A 21,925-nucleotide genomic window follows, 5' to 3' on the forward strand; every position below is an offset into this window, starting at 1 on the left:
TTAATGTATTGATGACTTTTAGATTGTATTGACTATGGGTATTTTTATCAGTTTTTTAAAAATGTAAGCGACTTGGAGTCACTTCAGTGAGAAAAGCGTCTAAACAATAATAATAATAATAACAACAACAACAACAACAACAACAATAATAATAATTTTATTGGCTTGTATAATGTAGTTAGAGCACAGAATTTCCATTTTTTTATAATGTGTTACACACCTGAGATTAGCTTTCATCCTTCTTTTGTGGTCTAGTACTATAAATAAATCTCAAATACTGTTGTGTTCATTTCAGGCAAGACTAAGGATGGAAGAATCAGTCTGTTTCTGGTTTGAGCCACTTTCTCATGTATTCACATATAATTCCATTCCCTTTATTAATCTGTGATTAATTAAAACATCACACAAAAATAAACATTTCTAAATGTATTTTATCTGAGAAACATTCATTTTAAATGCATTTGAATACATTTTTTGGAGCCATGAATTGCATCACAACATTTAGAGAAGTGTGAAATCTGATGAGTATGTTCTGATTTGCCCATTGGTTCAGGAGATGCGAGTCAGATCAGCTTGTATCAGAATTCAGAAAGATTGAAATCTTCAAACATCCCTAGACATAGAAACACATGAAGATGCCAGACTATTGGCCCATTTAGGTCCGTATTGGCCACACTGCTCTCACTTCCCAGCACCTCCAGGTAGGACTGGGAGAGAACCCTGTCCAAAGTCCTGGAGAGTCAGTGTAGAAAATACCAGGGCAATGGTCTGACTCGGTATATGGTAGCTTTCTAAATTCCTTGTTGGACTACAACTGCCATCGTCTTTGCTAGTGGCTATGCTGACTGGGGTTAATAGAAGCTGTAGTCCAAAATGTCTGGAAGGCACCAGGTTAGAAAGGTCTGATCTATTGCTTGCATCCTGTGCCTGGTAATGAATTGTTTCTTCTTCAGTGTATGATTTCAGTGCCTACTTTAAGCAAAGGATGAAAAGAATTCACAAGTTCACTCTGCAACATGGGGGGGTTGTTTGTTCATTGGTATTTTAGCCCTCAGGAGACAAGATCAAGGAGCATACCTAAAAATAGTTGGTTTGCAGACCGTTATATTTGTTGCACAAAGGAGCACTAGCAGTGGCGTCACTAGGGTTGGTGTCACCCGGTGCGGTAACTCATGGTGTCACCCCCATGGACCTCCTCCTGTACCAGACCATACAGAATCCTTAGTAATGTTTTTTGTACTAATGTTACTCGAAAATTGTGATTCCCGTATATCACTGAATTTCAGTTTCTTTATAATGGGTTACACACCTGAGATTAGCTTTCATCCTTCTTTTGTGGTCTAGTACTATAAATCTCAAATACTGTTGTGTTCATTTCAGGCAAGACCAAGGATGGAAGAATCAGTCCATCACACACACACACAGAGCCAGCTGTGGGATCATCACACAAACAACCTAGAACATTTTTTCCCTTTCACAAGGACATGCAAAAGATTGAACCCAGGGCCTTCTGCATGCAAAGCACATGCTCAGCCTACCACTGAGATATAGGGTAGAAAAGCACTCACTGTTCTGCTGGCCTGGGGATAATTCTGAGGGCCAGTGGGAACTACAGATGTGATGGCAGGGAGAAGTGAGTGGGCAAAGAGTGCAGGTGCAATGCCGAGGTGCCGTCTCAGCAAAACTGACGCCAGTCCTAGTGGGTAAGCCCCATTCAACAGGGTGGGATTTACTTCTGAGTAAACATGCACAGGAATGCAAGGTGGGGGGAGCAGCAAATTCCCCCTGCCTCAACCCCAGTTTAGCCCTTCCCTACTTTAAAGTTGACAATGAGGACACTGAACTTGTCAAGGATTATCAATACCTTGGCACAGTCATTAACCAAAATGGAGACAATAGTCAAGAAATTAGGCTAGGACTGGGGAGGGCAGCTATTGGAGAACTCACATGCAAATATGTATCACTGAACACTGAAGTCAGGATCATTCAGACCATGGTATTCCCCATCTCTACGTATGGATGTGAAAACGGATAAGAGAAAAATCAGCTTATTTGAAATGTGGTGTTGGAGAACTTTGTGCATACCATAGACTGCGAAAAAGACAAATAATTGGGTGTTAGAACAAATTAAACCAGAACTATCACTAGAAGCTAAAATGATGAAACTGAGGTTGTCGTACTTTGGACACATCATGAGAAGACATGATTCACTAGAAAAGACAATAATGCTGGGAAAAACAGAAGGGAGTAGAAAAAGAGGAAGAACAAACAAGAGATGGATTGATTCCATAAAGGAAGTCGCAGACCTGAACTTACAAGATCTGAACAGGGCGGTTTACAACAGATGTTACTGGAGGTTGCTTATTCATAGGGTTGCCATAAGTCCTCAACTTGAAGGCACATAACAAAAACCTTGAAACGCAGGAAGCTTTAGACTGAGGATCATTGGTTCATCTAGTTCAGTATTGTCTGCCCTGATTGGCAGCAGCTGTCCAAGATTTCAGACAGGGGGTCTTTCCCAAAAATGTTGGCGATCGAACCTGGGCCCTTCTGCATCCAAGGAGGTGCTCTTCTAATGAGCTTTGTTTTGTTCCCCAAATGGTGAGCCCCCATTCAAAGGAGCCACCACCTGTCCACTGCTGAAGTGTATCCAGTGAGGTGAGCAACCTCGATGTCAAAGCAGGGGCAGAGAAAGGGCAGGCCTTGGCCTTGTTGGAGGCAGGTGTTTGTGGGGGCCATTACTGGCCCTGGGCTCACAGCCCCCCAAAAGTCTGGTGCCAGCCCTAGACCAACCCCTCTCATAACATCAGAGGAGCCTGGCTGCTGGGTCAGGCCAAGAGCCCAGCATCGTGCCCTCAGTGGCCAACCAGAGGCCCCACTGGGAAGCCTGAAAGCAGGCCTCGAGGGCAACAGCAACACTCACCCCCAAATGACATTCCCAGCAATTGGTATTCAGAGACATTTCCTGCCTCCGACAGCGGAGGGAGCAACAGAGCCATCGTGGTCAGCAGCCATTGAGCCTCTAGAAACGTGTGCAACCCACTTTAAAAGCCATCCAAGTTGATGGGCATAGAATCATAGAACAGTAGAGTTGGAAGGGGCCTATAAGGCCATCAAGTCCAACCCTCTTTGGCATCCCAAAGTGCAGCTGCTGTTCCCACCCGCCCCATGCAAGGTGGCTTACTCTGCACCAGGACAGCCCCCCCCCCAAAAAAATCTGGAGGTTGCAAGAAAACCAGGCAATGGAAGCAATGGAGTTTGGGCTCTGTTTTGCATGACATTGGATTGGAGTTGATTGCACGGAGAAGCCAGGTTCTTAAATGGGGTGGAGCCTTGGAGTTTATTCCCCCCCTCCTCCGTCCCCACTTTCCCCACCTTCTTTGCGAAGGAAACTGACCAGGCCGGAACAGGGAGGTGCAACGACCAGAGAGAAAAGCGGTGGAAGACATGCAGCCTTCCGGTCCTCATTCGGAGGCTGCAACTGGTTTCATTGCCGTCATAACTCTTTCATCGCCCTTCCTTGTGTTTCTTTGGACCGGCACCCTTCCGCATTGCTGCTCTTGTTTGGGAAACAGAAGTGTTTCGGAGTCTAAGGACCACCCTACCCCTTTGGCCCATTAGCCATTAGAGTTCTGTTGACCTTTTCCTCCACCGGAGGAGCCGCTCGCTCTCACATTCGTCACTCAATTTGAGAGCAAATCTAGCTTGAGGGAGTGCAAAGGAGCCAGCCTGTGAGGTGGCAGGGCGGGCGCTGAGGGAAGAGGGCAGTCGCAGCGCTCGCTCCTGATCTCTCTCTCTCTCTCCTCCTTGGCTGCACCTGCCGCTTCCCGGCAGCGGTGCCTAGGGCGGGGGCCGGCTCGTGGTGTCACCCCCGTCTCGTGGTGTCACCCAGTGCGGCCCGCACCCGCCGCACCACCCTAGTGACACCCCTGAGCACTAGCATGTTAAGCAAACTTTTATTTTTCTCTCGTCTCATCTCCTGGTGGTCAAATAACTGATTTTTAAGATTGTTACCAATAATCTTGACTCTTCAGTATTATCGGGATACTGCTGGGCATCTTTTTCTGATTTTGACAAATTTCATCACTTCTTTTTTTTAATATTTGAAATCTTGTTGAGAGAAAATTGTAATCCATTTGATAGAATGACTAGCTGTAAATATGAGAGCTCCTTTTCTGAAATAATTCTTCCAAGCTGAGGGGCAAACAACATGTTCCTTTTAGCTGTGCCTTGTAAGTGCAGGGTTTAAAAACAAAAATTGCCAGTGCAATTGCCAGTCTGGATTGGTATTCTGGCACAGGCATTATGGGTATTCTAGCCCTTTAACCCTGCTGTAGTCTTGGTCAGAATCTTGCCCCCATATTTGCAATTTGCATGGGAAGATAACTGCCATTCGCTTGAATGGGAGCTGTTTTTCTTATGCAAATTGCAGCCATGGGGATTCTTATCTGGAATTTAGTGTGGAGAAGTTAAAACCTCCTACACACATGCTCTGATCCTAATCCAACCCTCCCCGCTCTGCCTTTAAAGACATAGACATTTAGCTAGTGTAACATGTAGTTTGGATGATAGGTCTGCTGATATGTATATATCAAGCCAGCTAAATGCGATTTACCCTTTGAAAATTGCCGTGAACATCCTTTTACTTGGGGAAAGAGGAATACAAAACTACATTATGACAAAAAGTTGCTTTAAAACACCTAAGGACTGCTCTCATGAGTAAATTTATCTAAAACAGATAACCATCTAAGGTTGCAATCCTATGCACGCTACTAGGGAGTAAATTCCATTGCATTTAGTGGGACTTCTTTTCAATTAAATCTACATCGGATTTCACAGCACACCTGTTCCATTTTGTCCCATTGCTACTATAAGCACAGCTGATGTTATTCTTTTCTTGTCCCCTCTTTCATATTCTTTTTTTTTTAAATAACAAACGTGTATGCATTAAAAGCCATTTTCTTTGCAGTCCAAATTAATCATTTTTTTAAAAAAAAAATCTTTTGAATGTTGTTTGAGTAATTCTGATGGCATTTCTAATTTCAGCACTCCTAAACATCTGGGACAAAAGCAGTATTTTATAACATCTCAGAAAACCTGTTTCATCTGAATCAGACTAGAGACCAAACTAATCCTTTTTATATTTAACTTTGCACCTAATATCCAAAAGACTCAAGTCATCGCCATTTGCATTGAAATGATGACTTTGTCCCACACATCTTCCTATTGGAAGGCTCTCTCTGTGATATAGCCATTTCTCATGAGAAGGCCATTGCTTCACATCTCTTTTCAATCCCTACCTTCTTCATGAAGACTTTGTGCATATTCTTTCCCTGTTTACCCTATCTCCACTTCCCTCTGTTGATGTCTATGGGTTAGATTTTAGATTGCAAGATCCTTGGGGCAAATACATGTCTTTCTGTGCTCTGCAAAGCACACCCATGCACACTGATGGCACTCTTATGCATACTAAATGCACTAAAAGCATCCGCAGTATTGACAACATCCTCTGTTTTGATCATTTATCCTTTCACTAGGGATGCCACGAAGAAGCTGATTTGTAGCCTTACCTGCTCTTAGACAATTCCTTTGGATACCAGTCCCAAGTGAGTTACTGTCTGTGTAAATAACCAGTTTGCTTCCAGGCACTTAATGCCTTAACAGGCTTAGGTCCACGATACCTTGGGGACTGCCTCCTCCCATATGCTCCTGCATACTCCTTAAGATCAGGCCCTTCTCTGCGTCCCACCTAGGGTGGGAGTATGGTGGGTGGAACAAGAGAGAAAGAAGTGTATAAAATTATGCATGGCATGGAAAAAGTGGATAGAGAAAAGTTTTTCTCCCTTTGTCGTAACACTAGAACTTTTGAACTTTTAATGAAGGTGAATGTTGGAAGATTCAGGACAGACAATAGAAAATACTTCATCATGGAGCATGTAGTTGATCTGTGGAATTTGCTCCTGCAAGAGGCAGTGATGACCACCAACTTGGATGGCTTTAAAAGAAGATTAGATAAATTCATGGAGGATAAGGCTATCAGTGGCTACAAGCAATGATGGCTGTGCTCTGCCACCATAGTCAGAGGCAGTATGTTTCTGAAAACCAGTTGTGTTAACCACTAGAGGGGAGAGTGCTCTTGCACTCAGGTCCTGGTTGCAGGCTTCCCATAGGCATCTTGTTGGCCACTGTGAGAACAGGATGCTAGACTAGATGGGCCACTGGCCTGATCCAGCAGGGGTCTTCTTATGTTCTTATGAGAGGGCCTTCTCAGCGGCTGCACCCAGATGATGTAGCAGCTTGCTTCAGGTGGTGTGGCTGGCCCCCTTCCTATTTTTAATGTTTTTTATTCTTGCAGGCTTTTGCTTTTTGTCATTTTTAATTGCTGATCTGGCCTCTTTCTCATTGTTTTGTGTCAGTTTATAGAATTGTGATGTCACATATGTTGTAAGCTGTCCTGAGTGGTATTTTTAAACCTGAAGGGTAGGATATAAATGTTTTAATAAATACCAAAAAAAGTACAGTAATCTCAAATTGTAAGGTTAAATTCTATTGTGAGTAATGTTCCTGCTGCCCAACCCCATTCTCCGAACCAGTTTCTTTCTGCTCCTTCCTCTCACTTGATAGCAATCTTCTTATTTCACATCTATTGAATCTCCAGTTCTCTTCCCAAGAACCCCTTTTTTTCATTCTCCTTTCACAGAAGTGATTCAATCTTCCTTACATTTTAATTGAATCAAATTTAATTTAAACTAAATCAAAGGCCCTTTCAATACATCTACATAAGAAAGCACTTAATCTTAATAAACTACCATTTAAGATGGAGAGGGGAAATCTTTGGGATCTCTGAAATTTATACAGCAGATGAAAATACTCTCTGTTCACATAAAAGGGGAATGAAGGGGTCCAAACAAAGCACACTTCTCTTATTTCAATTGCAGCCTGTATTGTGTCTGGTGAACAGAAGTGTAATGCAGGATTGGCATTATGTCAGTGCTGGGAACTGTCCACTGGAGTATGAAAATCATCTTGTTCCCCCTTGGGCAGTTTTGCATCATAGGGAAAGGAACTCTTCCTCAATGGAAAAGGTTTTTTCTCTACCTACAGATGTGGTTACATTTATGCAGACATTTCATCTCCTGGTGTCATGTCCCTGGCCTGGAGTAAGCAGAAACCCTATGGAGACAGTCTTGGGAATCATGCCCAGCTGAAATGAGAGGGATAACTAACTCAGCAAATCATTGAGGGTCAGGTGGAAGAAATGCCATCAATTTCTGGAATTTGCTGGCCTCAGGTGTGGTGATGGCCACTAAATTAAAAACTCCTGGTTTTGACTTGTAAGGCCATATACTCTATGTTCAAGGTGTTGCTATTGGTATATAAAGCCCTTAATAGCTTGGGAACAGTTTATCCCGTATATGCTCACCTGACCGCTTCTATCTGCAGAACCGGCAACTATTGCAGTTGCCACATAATGCTTGTAAGAAATTGATCTTTTAGTGTGGCAGCATCGATGCTTTGGAACTCCCTGCTTATTGACATCAGGCCTGCACCTTTCCAGTGCCTGCTTAAAACATTTTTGTTTAAGCAAGCCTATCCAGACATATAGAAGTTACATGTGTTTTAATCTGCTTTTAGTTTATTGTTTATTTGAATTAGTTTTTAAATGTTTTATTGACAATTGTAATGCTTTATTTTATGTGTTTTGTAAACTATTTTGAGGTTTTATTACAATCAAGCGGTATGTAAATTTTATTAAATAAATACATAAATATGGCTTAGGACCCCAATGCCTTACAGAACATCACTCCCAGTATGAACCTACTCAAACTCTTATGTAATTATCCAATGCCCTCCTCCAAGTATCCCTTCTGGGGTAAGGATGGAGGGTTGCCAGAAGAGACAGGGCCTTCTCAGTAGCTGCCCCCTTACCTGGAATGCTTTCCCCAGGGAAGCCTGCCTGGCACCAAAATTGGCATCTTTTTAGTTCCAGTTCAAGACTTACCTCTACTCGTAAGCAGTTCGTTGTTAATTTTTATACTCTGCACTTTAGTGGCTTTGCTAATGGCTGCTTCCAATGTGATTATACTAATGTTGTGGTGATGGGTGAAGGTTTTACACTGTTTAAATTCATGTATAATCATTTTTAGTCTGTGATTTTATTTAATTGCATTTATTTGGATATAATGTCTGTTCTCTGATGTGAATTACCATGAGGCTGTGTGGAATAAGGCAATTAAGAATAAGAATAATGCATTATTATTTGTTGGTGGTAGCATGGATGCTTGTGCCACCACCAGTCAGCTCCCAATTTATAGCCCAGGCCAAGCATAAGAGGAAGGCTAGAATTCACTTTGGCCTTTGACTTGGCTCCACTGGCCAACCACTGATGCTGATTGGGTCCCAGAGCTGTCCCTGGCCTAAGCTACAGCAGTGACAGCACACAGGAAGAAATTCTGGTTCCCAGTCTGCCTGCTACTCCAAGGCCGCAACTTATTCCACTGCTGAAAGGCTGCGAACCTGTATTTTTTGAACAGCATTAATTTCAGCTTCTGTATTAAGATGAATTAGGTTTACATTCCTTATATTGGCTTCTGATCAAAGCATACAGTCTACAGTGAAATATCTGATTTCATAAGGAGGAAATATTTACATAACTGCATAAAATCAGCACCAAATAGGTCAGCTTAACATCTTCAAACATCATGTTTTACCATTCAGCAACAAAATAGAGATCACAATTCTCTGTGTTATGTGCCTTCAAGTCGATTACAACTTATGGCGACCCTATGAATCGGCGACCTCCAATAGCATATGTCGTGAACCACCCTGTTCAGAGCTTGTAACTTCAGGTCTGTCGCCTCCTTTATGGAGTCAATCCATCTTTTGATTGGTCTTCCCCCTTTTTTTTACTCCCTTCTGTTTTTCCCAGCATTATTATCTTTTCTAATGAATCATGTCTGCTCATTATGTGTCCAAAGTATGATAACCTCAGTTTCATCATTTTAGCTTCTAGTGATAGTTCTGGTTTAATTTGTTCCAACACCCAATTATTTGTCTTTTTTGCAGTCCATGGTATCCGCAAAGCTCTTCTCCAACACCAGATTTCAAAGGAGTTGATTCTTTTCTTATCCACTTTTTTCAGTGTCCAACATTCACATCCATACACAGAGATTGGGAATACCATGGTCTGAATGATCCTGATGGTGGTGTTCAGTGATACTTTTTTGCATTTGAGGATCTTGTCTAGTTCTCTCATAGCTGCCCTCCCGAGTCCTAGCCTTCTTGTGATTTCTTCACTGTTATTTCCCTTTTGGTTAATGATTGTGCCAAGGTATTAATAGTCCTTGACTAGTTCAATGTCCTCATTGTCAGCTTTAAAATTACATAAATCTTCTGTTCTCATTACTTTATTATTATTTATTTTATTTAAAATATTTCTATCCCTTCTACCCTACGATAGGGCACTCAGGGTGGCTACAATAAAATAGTGCGCATATATAGTAAAATACACAATAAAAACACAAACATTACAGTAAATTAAAATGCATACAATACATAAAATTCATTATGCATACACATACACACACATACAAACATACATACATGTATATATGTGCATACACATATAACAGAGTGAGAATAAAAGAACTTAAAAGATAAAAATAAAAAATAAAAAAACTTTAAACAGTGTCAGGCTGACCCGTCAGTCCCAAGCAAATGCTCTCTGGAACAAAATAGTTTTTACAAGTTTCTGGAAGACCATCAGGGAGGGAGCAAAGTGGGCTTCTTGGGGCAGGGAATTCCAAAAGTCTGGCAGTTACAATTGAAAAGGCTCTCTCCCGCGTGCCTGTCAATCTAACTTCTTTCATTCCAGGCATACAGAGGAGACCAGAGGCAGATGATCTTAAATCCAGGATAGGAACATATGGATGTAAGGGGTCCCTTAAGTACACTGGTTCAAGGCAGTTTAGGGCTTTAAAGGTCAAAACCAGCGCTTTGAATTGGGCTCAGAAACAAATTGGGAGCCAGTGGAATCAATAAAGCACAGGGGCGATATGCTCCCTGCGCTGTGCTCCCATTAATGTTCTGGCTGCTGCATTTTGGACCAACTGTAGTTTCCAAATTGTTTTCACAGGCAGCCCCACATACAGTGTATTACCATAATCAAGCCTCAATGTCACCAATGCATGTGTCCTTGTGGCCAAGTCAGCTGCTTCCAGGAATGGACACAGCTGGTAGACCATTTTGAGATGGCCAAAAGCAGTCCTGGCTACCGCCGGGACCTAATATTCCAGCAGCAGACTTTAGTCTTCTTGCTGTTGAGCTGTAGTCCTGCTTTTGTACTTTCCTCTTTAACTTTCATCAGCATTCGTTTCAGATCATTACCGGTCTCTGCTAGTAGTATGGTATCGTCTGCATATCTTAAATTATTGATACTTCTCACTCCAGTTTTCACACCTCCTTCATCTTGATCCAAACCCACTTTCCATATGAGATCACAGTTCTACCCAGGCAAAATTAACAGGAACAGCAGTAGAGTTTTTAGATCAGCTCTGTATACCTCCCTAATTACAAGGCCAATAGGGATGATTCAGGTGAAGCCTGAGTTGAAGTGCCTTATGAACAAGGCATCTCGAGTCAGATCAGGGACATCCTAAAGTCCCAAGTAGTTCTGTGGACTCTGGTAGCTCCCTTCCAAAGCCACATTTTTAAAGTGACCACTGCATTTTTAAAAAGTGGAACCAAGCTGGCTAGGGAAGTGCCATAAGCTTGAGTGGGAAGGGATCTTTCATTTTGATGTTCAAGTCTAGGCTTCATTCAAGGCAGGAACAGGCAGGAGAAATAATGGATGGCTTGTGTATGTATTGCAACAAACTCTATTAACCATGCCACTGCATTCCCTCATTAAAAGCTGGGTGGAGCAGAGTAGGTTGATCTGAGCCACTTGCAATTCCAGAGTATTTTCCAGAGCCTTTCCAGAAAAGTTGTGTGGGTCTGGTTCCAACAAGCGCCTACCATTGCTTAAGTTCAGAATATTTTCAATTCAGAGGAATGGAGGAAATTGCTGGTGTTATTATTTCTAGTTTTGTGACTTTTGTCAGTGATTTCTAAAATAAAAGGTTTGGGCTCTATTCCTGTTTGTCCTTCAAACCTGGAGGATATTCTCACTGATCTCAGACATAACAGAGGCCAATTATGATTAGTCTGGTGTGATGTACTCTGTGCATGAGCAGATATTATTACTTCACATTTCTAGAACTAAGCCATGCATTGCAAATATGTTCTGGTATGCTCTGATGTGCCCTGGCTCAAATTAAACATTTTTTTGTCTATTGGTTGGAATACTTTGTTCTTTTAATTTAGAAAAAAAAGTGTATTGGATAATGAAAAGTTAAATTGATTTTTTGGGGGGAGGAACATTGGAGAGATACAGAACAGCACTGAAACAGATTGGACTGCTTCCCAAAACTACAGATATTGATGCATCACATACCCCTAGGTTTTAGATCTAGGGAAAAGAAATTGTTTTTGGAACAGGTAACTCAAATCAACACAGAGAGTAGGTTGAATATGTTGATATTAATGCCCATTGAAAGTGACTTGAGAAATAACATGTCATTTCATAATGAATTTAGAGTTTCTTGCTTTCAGCCCAGAGAGCTTCGGCTATGGGGCGGTATAAAAATTTAATAAATAAATAAAATAAATAAATGGAGGTTGATATTCCACCAAGATATGTATGTTTCCCCATCCCCCTTTCCCACATTGTTGTACATAACACATACAATGCATTTGTCATGTATGTGAATTCAGAGCTGGGGTGGAGCAGAGGCCCTACTACAGCCTGCTAGCCAGGTGCTCATCATAGCCTTGTTCCAGCCCTGGTTTTAAACCTTTCTCCACTCTCCACTTTAATTTTTATTATTTTAACCAAATTTGTATACTGCTTAATCATTTTTTTAAAAAAACACCTCTAAGCTGTTTTTAGTTCACTAAAGTTGCTTTTCCCCTGTAGACTTTCAGGCTCATGTTTGAAGTCTAAAATAATGATGTCTGGAATCCCATGGGCAGAAAGCAACTTGGGAAGGGGGAGTTGCAGTCGAAAATCAGCAGGCAGAGAGATAGATAAGCACCTCTACCCCATTCTTCTTTGCTGAAAATCATCCCTTTATGAAACTGCTTTCAAGAAGGAAATGGGCCAGTGGGCTTTTCTCACTTACAATTAAGTGTAACATGTGGTTTGGCCTTCAGACCACAGAGAAACTGCTTTCAATCTCACCTCTTGCCACTGGATGTGATCCCATCATGTCTTTCTGATAGCTTAGGACAAAGTGTATACCACACTTAATGACTCTCATTTGTTGTGATCATCGGGCCCCAAAGCTATGTTTGGGCTGTTATATGAAACAGGGCTTTCCAAAGGCTTGGTTCTGTAAATTTTAAAGAGTAGCTCACCAGGCTGTCTGTGGCATCCATATAATTTCAGTCAGGTTTACTGTGCTGCAAGAAGGCTAGGGAAGCCTTTTCTGTCCTCGCTATACAATAAATTATACACATACCGAGCTTTCCCTGCACTTCAGGCATAAAAGTATCCCATTTTTGGTATTGTCTTCCAGCCATATGTGTTTCTTGTTCTGTATGAACCAAATGGTGTCTTAAATACTGATGCCTCATAAGCCAACCTTCCCTTTTTCAAACACAGCATTGTTCAAACTGGCCTGAGGAATCCATAGAGATGGAAATCCTCTCTTTGTCACAGATACACAATAGAATCAACCTTCTGCAGGCATCTGTGTACCATGTTACAAATCTTACCCCTTCCCATTTTTAAAAAAGGTGCAACTGCATCATACTGTGAGAAGATTATTACTGCTACCTGCAGAGATGACAGCTGTGTGGAAGTCCCGGTGATGTGAATGATTGCTGTCAAGGAATTGAACTGAATTCACTGATTCATTCCACATAGGTCAGCTGATGATCATTTATTAGAAGAGGTGAACCCTGGGGGTGAAAAGGTTCTGTGTTACGTTATTGTCCCTCCAGCTATCCCATTTTCTTTGTTTTTAGCAAATGGCTGCTCTTCGTGCTCTCATTTTATATCAGCTTTTACAGTGACAGTTCGTATTCAAGAGCACAGATGCAGCTTAGATGAACTGTTTCATTCATCTGAACTCGAGGAAAGTTTCTGTGTTCTAATTTTCAGAAGTTTCATGCTTTCAGAAAAGCTTGAATATGTATTTGTTTACATAGTGTTGGGGGCCAAGGGAGGGAGGGGGAATAGAGTACAGAATATGCCAACTCTCATAAATTTCTGGAAATGTTTCCAACCCCCTTCTCATCCTTGAGACCATGTATGCCCCAGGAGGAGCAATTTTGGTTATTTATCCTAATGTATGGTGTAGTTAAGTGGTGAAACTGAATTCATGGCTTAATTGAAACTTCTTGGGAATAGTTTCGGTTGATGCAGCCTGATGATGTGGACAAGGTGCTTGCAACGATGCAACTAACAACATTTACTCTCAACCCTTGCCCTTCTTGGCTTATTAAAACTTGCTGAGGGGATTTGACCAAGTGATCCAGGGTGTGGTCAGTGCATTATTGCAGGAGGGAGTGGTTCCAGCCACCTTGAAAGAGGTGGTGATTCAACTGCTCCTGAAGAAGCCCATCCTGGACCCATTGGTTTGTGACAACTACCGCCCGTTTGCAAATACCCGCTTCTTAGGGAAGATGATTAATGTTTGTTGTGGCATAGCAATTGCAAGTACTCTTGGATGAAACAGATTATCTTGACCCATTCCAGTCTGGGTTCAGGCCTGGTAAGGTATTGAATTGGCCTTGGTCATCCTGATGGATGACCTTTCTCGGGAGAAGGACAGGGGGAATGCAGTCGTGTTATTCTTACTTGATCTCTTAGGGGCGTTTGATACTATTGACCATGGTATCCTTCTGGGCCGACCTGGTGAGATGGGTATCGTAGGCACTGTTTTACAGTGGTTTCGATCCTATCTCCAGGGTCATTTTCAGAGAATAGTATTGGGTGATTGTCTTTCGGCCCCCTGGCAGTTGTGCTGTGGGGTGCTGCAGGGTACCATTTTGTCCCCCATGCTGTTTAACATCTATATGAAGCCCTTGGGAGCAGTCATCAGGAGATTTGGGGTGAGATGTCAGCAGTACGCTGGTGATACCCAGCTCTATTTCTCTAACATCTGAATCGGGAGAGACCGTAAAAGGCCTGGACTGCTGCCTGGACTCAGTGTTGGGCTGGATGAGGGCCAATAAACTGAGTCTGAATCCTAGCAAGACGGAGGCACTGTGGGTTGGTGGTTCCTGAGTCCAGATGATTGGTCAGTTGCCTGCTTTGGATGGGGTCATTTGTTGTTGTTATGTGCCTTCAAGTCGATTACGACTTATGGCGACCCTATGAATCAGTAACCTCCAACAGCATCTGTCATGAACCATCCTGTTCAGACTTTTTCTTTTTGCTACAGCAGTGATAGTCCTGTATCTTCCTCTGCCCTTCAGCATTTTTTAATGAAGAATAGCTGATTTTTTTGTTGTTCATTGGGAATAAGTCCAAAAATTTCAAGGGATATTGTCCTTTGTTAACTCACATTTCTTTTTACTGCTTTGGTTTATTTGTATGTGAATTGTGTATCTGTAATTCAGTTATTAGATCTTTCTTTGCTTCTGCCTGTTTTAATGATAACTAATAAAACAGATATTAAAACACTCATCAACAAGCCAGCAAGGTTTACTAGAGTTGCCCACTCTGTAGGGTTATCAGCCTTTTCATGGTAGTCAGCCATTCAAAGCCATTCCAAAAATCACTCTGCAAACCCAATCTCAACCACCAGCCATTATTTTGTCTAGCTGCTTTTAATTATCAAACTTACCAGGGCTTGAGCCTATAATGGATCCTAAACCTTGAACCTGAGGTATGTCAGCCTATGCATCATATTACATAGCTCTAACCAAAGGAGGAAATTATAGCATTAGCCTAAGATCCACTAGACTTCTCCCTTCCATAGTGAAATGTAAATGGGAGAAAATCTGTTTCAAAAGGAACCCCCATGGAAATGCTTTTGACCGAGGCTTTCTCATTGCAGCTTTTGAGATGCATTCTATGTACATGTACTTGCCAGCACTTTGTTATTGTTTTCTTGTGATTCTGTGTTAATAATAATAAAAAGGCCATGGATAAATGCATTAGGCATTATGGAGCTGTAAAATATGGCGTATATATTATTGTTAATTTACATGAATCCAGTCTACATTTTAATAGCTGCTAAGGAGCCATTATAGTGCATGCTGTGAAGGCATATTAAAACAATACACAAAAGAAGCTTAAATCCTAATGGATGCTTCAACTTGCAATAACACAATATCTGGAGCAGTAGATCTATAGTTCTACTTTTTCTAAATTGCTGCTATTATGTGTCTTTAGTTGTGCAGAATAACTAAACGGAGTCATTATGCCACAGCGTGTCCTCTACATTTTGCGTGAATGCTGAGACACATTGGGTTGTATTCAACGTAGTGCTAAGTCTCTTGTGCTGTCAGTGCAAGGATTTCTCCTTGCACAACGGAATGTTCCCCCCTCTCCTCCTCCCTTGCACTGCCTAAATCTGTTCTAGGGGTTCTCCCAGCCCTCTGGAGCCAATTTGGTGAGGGCACAGGACACCCATGGCAGAAGGAGAGGAGGAAGGAAGCCCCATAGCATAACAGGCGATTGTTGTGTTGCAGGGACATGGTACAGTAATACCACCCATTTTTTAAAAAATAAAATAGATCAGATGTAGTACTAGATCAGTTCTGTTTCTCGTTCATATAGCCCTGCTAAATAGGTAGCCCACACTCTGGTTATGATGCTGTTAACAACTGTGAAGATTCTACAGTGATTAAAAAAGAGGGTATTTTTGTAGGTTTGTTTTTCTTCCCTAATCGTCTTGTGCCAGATAGATCAAATAACTTAATACATTTCTAGGATCTGGAATGTCAGACTTTTTTGACCCCAATAAACACTTTCATCCTGGACTCAAGAATTTTTCAATTACTCCTAGACCCCAAAAAAACCTAGTTGGCTAACACAAGGTCAGATTCAGTATATCTAGCACAAAAGGAAAAACAGGCCCCAAACAATGCAAAAGGTTAATAAGTAGGACAAATCTGAGAGAGGCTGCTTCACTAGTGTAATCCCCACACAATAGCAAAGGTTAGGAAAGGAACATTCTGAGACTGTGCTTCAGAATTAATCATTTGGCTCAAAACAGGAACTATGGTGAAAAAAGAAAAGAGAAACAATAGAATGAGGAGTGAGGAAAAGTGAGGCTTTAGATGAGAAATTGACTGTGAGAATACTGAAATGAAGCTGTCAAGCTAAAGCTGAAGATGTTCTAGACTTGCAAGACTCTAACCTTTTATAAAAAAGAGAATGTGTTAATTCCTTATAGCTGGATCATGAGGTGCTTGAAGCCATAAGATGGCAAACGTAGGGAAGGGTCAGCCTGATGTATTGCATTCTATGCACCTCTCTGTCCTAGAGAAGCCATGGAATCTGGCACAAACTTGACATGTGGAGTTTTAAACAATATGTAGAGATGGTACTCAGAGCATGTAAGCAAGAAAGGAATTTATCCTCTCCTGCTACATAAGAACATAAGAAGAGCCCTTCTGGATCTAGACCAGCATCCTGTTTCTCACATCAACCAACACATTTGGGAAGTCCACAAGCAGTACATGAGGACAATAGCACTTTCCTGCCTCTGATCCCAGATGTAGCATATAGTCATAATTGATAGTCTTATTCTTCATAAATTAATCCCCTAATCTAAATCTAATCCCCTCTCAAATTCCTATAAATGTATTGTATTTATTGAAGTAATAAATGGTTGCTGTCATCCTTATTTCCAAGGAGAGAGTACTCCAAAGTGCAGTGCCACCACACTGAATGCTATGCCCCAGGTATTGTTAAATGAACTTCTGACCTAAAGGTTTGAGTGCGATAGTATGGAAAAAGGAGGTCTCCTTGGTAAACTGGTCCTAGGCTGTATTATTGTTGTTGTTGTTGTTGTTATAATAAATTTATTTATACCCTGCTTTTTGGCCAAAGGCCCTCAAGGCAGCTTACAAAGAAAAATAAACACAAGTATAAAAATACATCAATGAAAGCAATACAATTTACAAAAAACAGAGATTTATATACCAACAACAGAACCTTAAACTTGGCCATGTAGTTAAATGGCAGTCAGTGCAGATACCTTAACAGTGATGTTGCATGCTGGCAGTAGGTCTCTTCTAACAGCAGTCTAGCTACGGCATTCTGCACCAGCTGCAGATTCTAGAGCAAACCTAAGGGCACCACAATATAGAGTGTGTTGTAGTAAATTGGTGGCTATCAGAACATGTTGTGGAAGTGAGTTCCATAGTTTAACTGTGCACTGTGTAAAGTTCTTCTACTGAATCCTTTTAATCCTCTCTCCCTATTTTTTAAAATAAATTTAGAGGCCACTTGTTCATAAAAAATATCCAAGTGGTTAACAAAACATACAAATGCATACCAAGTACATTAAAACCATAAAAAACTGATAAACACAGTAAAATTCCTTCATATAACTGTCAAATATTTTTGTCTAATAGTTTGAATAGTTATCTTTCTACCTCTCCTACTTGAATTTGTACTTACATTAATTTTTTGTGTGTGTTGCGTATATTCTATTGAAATATTTAGTGACTGTAGTTCTATTGGGGCATATTTACTGAGTAACACCCCACCCCGCGGTCCTTACAAGCAAAGAGTGTGACTATCTGTAACATTGCAAAGGCTTCCATGTGAGCCAGAACTCTGCATGACTGGGATTCCAGGCCACAAGAAAATCTTTGTGCATATAGCTGTAAGTGTGAAGGAGGCTGTGTCTCTACGGGTGGTAGCACTGTAGAGAGGCGGGCTACTTGACACATCCCCACTCTGGGCTCCCATGTTGATGAATATGAGCAAGAACACCTGCATTCAGGAACAGAGGCAGCTTTCTTATAGGAAGTCAGACCCTTTGTCTGCCTAGCTCAGTACTAACAATAGTGACTGGCAGCAGTTGTCCAGGATTTCAGACAGGGGTCTTTCTCAGTCATACCTGGCGATGCTGGGGTCTGAATGGGCTTTAGACTTCAATAGCTGAGGGCTCCTCCAGAAGACCTGGTTATTGAGCATTCATCCTGATACGCTTGCAGAAAGCTTATACAGAGGGTAGGGATGGGTGAATCTGTCCATTTTGGTTTCTCTCAGTTTCTAATTTTTCTGATCTTCAGTTCTCCACATTTCCACATCATAAAAGGTCCTCATGAAAATTCATCAACAGTGCAAATTTCTCCTAGTGTGTTTTACTATGCAATCTTTGCTGTTATACACATTTTTGCAAAGCCATTTCCCCTAAAATAATGCATTTTAAATGTTATTTTCATGAATATATGCATTTATAAGCACACTCTACCTTAGGATATGCATGTTTGTACACATTACTTGGGTGGAGAACTGCATTGCAAAATTTGGAGACTTGTGAATTTGTAAGGATGACTGTGTTCTGGTTCATGTATTGTTTCAGAAAGTGCAAATTAAGTAGTTTCACCTTTAAATGTGAACAGAATTGACTTTCTCCCTCATTCCTAGCAGAGGTTAAATGAAGCCTGGTCTTTTTTGAGCACTTGTTCTGATTTGTTTGAGGAGAAGTTATATGATAATGAATATTCATCCTGATTTGCTTGTGCAATGTTTATATGCCTTCTTGTGGGGTTACCCTTGAAAACAGTCCAGAAACTGCAACTGGTACAGAATGCAGCGGCACGCTTGATTAAGCATAGCCGCCGCCGGGATCACATCACTCCGGTGTTGATAGATCTACACTGGTTACCAGTGGTTTACCGGGCCCAATTCAAGGTGTTGGTGTTGACCTTTAAAACCCTATATGGTTTCGGCCCAGTTTATCTGAAGGACCGCCTCCAGTATCACCAATTAGGCCGCCTTACAAGATCAGCCACACAGGACCTCCTCTCGGTCCCACCAGTCAAAACAGCTAGGCTGGTGCGGACCAGAGAGAGAGCATTCTCAGTTGTGGCCCCCACCCTCTGGAATTCTCTCCCTTACGATCTCCGACATGCCACCTCCCTGATGAGTTTCCGCCAAGCTTTAAAGACCTGGCTATTCAGGCAGGCCTATAAGAACGTTGGGGTGGGTTAGCTTTTTTCTTGATGTTTTAATTATTGTTTTGATGTTAGATTAATTTGATGAATGTGTTGATTGTATATTGTATATTGTATATTGTATATTCTATTCTATGTAAGTCGCCTAGAGTGTCCGTTAAGTCAGACAGATAGGCGACTAACAAGTAAAATTTTATTATTATTATTATTATTATTATTATTATTATTATTATTATTATTATTATTATTATTGTTAATCATTCATTTATCCCACACTTGTCAGTGCATTTCAGTGTCATTTTAATAACCGCAAAAAGTATTTTTTTAAAAAAAGTAGATTTGTTGCACCAGGATGACAGAGTGCTTTAATCCACTTGAATTGTACAAACCTAAATTTCCTGAATGTACTTGATTCCTTTCCACACAATACTGACAATCTGGAGGTGATCTCAGTCCTTTGAAAGCCTGTCCATTATAATGTATCTCCAACACTGGGCCAGTGACCTTGGTTTGGGTTTTAATCTAAAACAACTTTCATCTATTTGTCTTCCAGCTCACAAATGCCATGGTGGTGCCATCCCTAGACAGCTACTTGAAAGAGGGTAAGTTGAACATTCTATTTCTTGAATTGTCATCAGAAGTGGGTGCACACCATTTTTTCATCTACTATATACATAATCATCAGTGCAAAGGAGCAGGCTCTGGCATTGGAAGCTCAAGGTGAGAAATTGTGTCTTGTGGCTGTGGGAACAGATTGAAAAATTAGGTTGCTCTATGTAGACGAAATCCAATTTGTGTCATGGCCAAAATCCATTCAGGTTGTTGGAGCTTTCCCCCCGATGTCTTTGTTATCTTTAGACGATAGGACCTGGCTCCTTTTCCTTGCCTTTTTTGATTGCCAAGAGTAGGTTGTCTATCAGCTGTAGCTGGTCTATCAAAACCAATTACTGTTCTGTTGTGTCATTATATTAGGCTGTAGATAACCTAGAGAGCTGGCAAAATGGAGAGGAGGAAGCAAGAGTCCCTGGGCCTGGGGGGAATCTAGCAGACAAAGGAATAAGAGCCTGGGATTGTTTGTTCGTTGGTTTAAATTTATATCCCACTCTTCCTCCCGAATCTAGCCTAGGGCAGCAAAAAAACCACTAAAAGCACTTTAACACATTTTAAAAACAAAAGACTTTAAAACATATTAAAGCAAAACATCTTTTGGAAATGAGAAATGGACTGTCTCCAAGTCGATTCCAACTTATGGCAACCCTATGAATAGGGTTTTCATGGTAAGCTGTATTCAGAGAGGGTTTACCAATGCCTTCCAACGAAGCTGAGAGGCAGTGACTGGCCCAAGGTCACCCAGTCAGCCTCATGGCTGTGTGGGGATTCGAACCCTGGTCTCCCAGGTCATAGTCCAACACTCCAACCACTACACCACACATTAAAACAAAACATCTTAAAGACATATTTTAAAAATAACTTAAAAAAATCTTAAAAACCAATTCCAGCACAGAGGCAGACTGGGATAAAATATCTGCGTAAAAATGGACTCCCTTTAAGTCGATTCCGACTTATGGCGACCCTGTGAATAGGGTTTTCATGGTAAGTGGTATTCAGAGGTGGTTTACCGTTGCCTTCTTCTAAGGCTGAGAGGCAGTGACTGGCCCAAGGTCACCCAGTGAGCTTTGTGGCTGTGTGGGGATTAGAACCCTGGTCTCCCAGGTCATAGTCCAACACCTTAACCACTACACCACACTGGCTAAGGCTTGTTGAAAGAGGAAGGTCTTCAATAGGTGCCAAAATTTACCAGAGATGGAGCCTGTCTAATATTTAAGGGGAGGGAATTCCAAAGTGTCGGTGCCACTTCACTAAAGGTCTGTTTCCTATGTTGTGTGGAACAGACCTCCTGATAAGATGGTATCTGCAGGAGGCCCTCACCTGCAGAGCACAGTGACTGACTGGGTATGTAAGGGGCAAGACAATCTTTCAGGTATCCTGGTCCCAAGCTGTGTAGAGCTTTGTACAGCAAATCTAGAACCTTGAGCTTGGCCTGGTAGCTCATGCGCAGCCAGTGCAATTCTTGCCAGGCACACAAGATATAGCCAAATTTCGCTTAAGCAATGACCAAGTCTGACTCAACAGCCTTTCTGGCCCTAGAAGGTGTTGAGCCTCCGCTCTCTCGACGAGCAGGGAGGGGGAAGGCATGAATTGCAGGCGCCTCCACGGCCAGAAGGCGCGGAAGGTCCAGCTATTGTTGTGTGTTTTCCAGCCTTGGAGGAAGGGAGTGTGTTAGATGTTCCGTCAATTCCCACGGGTGAACCCTCCCCCTTTCAGGATAGTGCTCAGCCTCCAAACAGGATTCCGAAAGAGCAGTAACTCCTCCTTTGCCAAGCTGTGAAAGAGCAGTAACTCCCCCTTTGTCCACCCGTAAGATGTCTGAGGCTTCCCCGCCTTCTACTTCCCTGTCTGTTGATAAGGACCCTGTTTTGTCAGACAAGCCCTTGGAAGTCCGCCCCCCTTCACCTCGCTCTCGACGGTGGGAAAACATACTGGTCAGAGGGCGGGGGTACGAAGGAGTGAGAGATTGCGCTCCAAAACGTCCCCTATATAAGTCTGCTGAGTTGGGAGGGGGGTGTTGCGTCCACTCTCTTTTACGTTGCAGAGCAGGTCTAAAGTGTTGTTAGGGAATTATAGTGAGTTATTGTAGGAACTCTATGAAGCGCACTGCTTTTGATGTATCCAT

At 41.8% G+C, this 21,925-nt stretch overlaps 1 protein-coding gene across 18 annotated transcripts in view; it reads left to right on the forward strand.

Moving 5' to 3' along the window:
- FHIT (fragile histidine triad diadenosine triphosphatase) overlaps positions 1 to 21,925 on the forward strand; it is a 1,850,166-nt gene that overhangs the window by 1,075,497 nt on the left and 752,744 nt on the right. For 6 of the 18 annotated variants that reach the window (XR_009761542.1, XM_061618756.1, XM_061618740.1 and 3 more), the window contains exon 2: positions 19,745 to 19,793. The exons of the other annotated variants lie outside the window; for them this stretch is intronic. Coding sequence is in view for 5 of the 6 variants with exons in the window: in XM_061618740.1 (XP_061474724.1) it covers positions 19,745 to 19,793 (49 nt within the window). In the remaining variant the exon portion in view is untranslated. The remainder of the gene's footprint in view (positions 1 to 19,744; positions 19,794 to 21,925) is intronic. 18 annotated transcript variants of the gene reach the window in all.

This window comes from Rhineura floridana, chromosome 3 (assembly GCF_030035675.1).
Source record: "Rhineura floridana isolate rRhiFlo1 chromosome 3, rRhiFlo1.hap2, whole genome shotgun sequence".
Taxonomy (NCBI): Eukaryota; Metazoa; Chordata; class Lepidosauria; order Squamata; family Rhineuridae; genus Rhineura; species Rhineura floridana.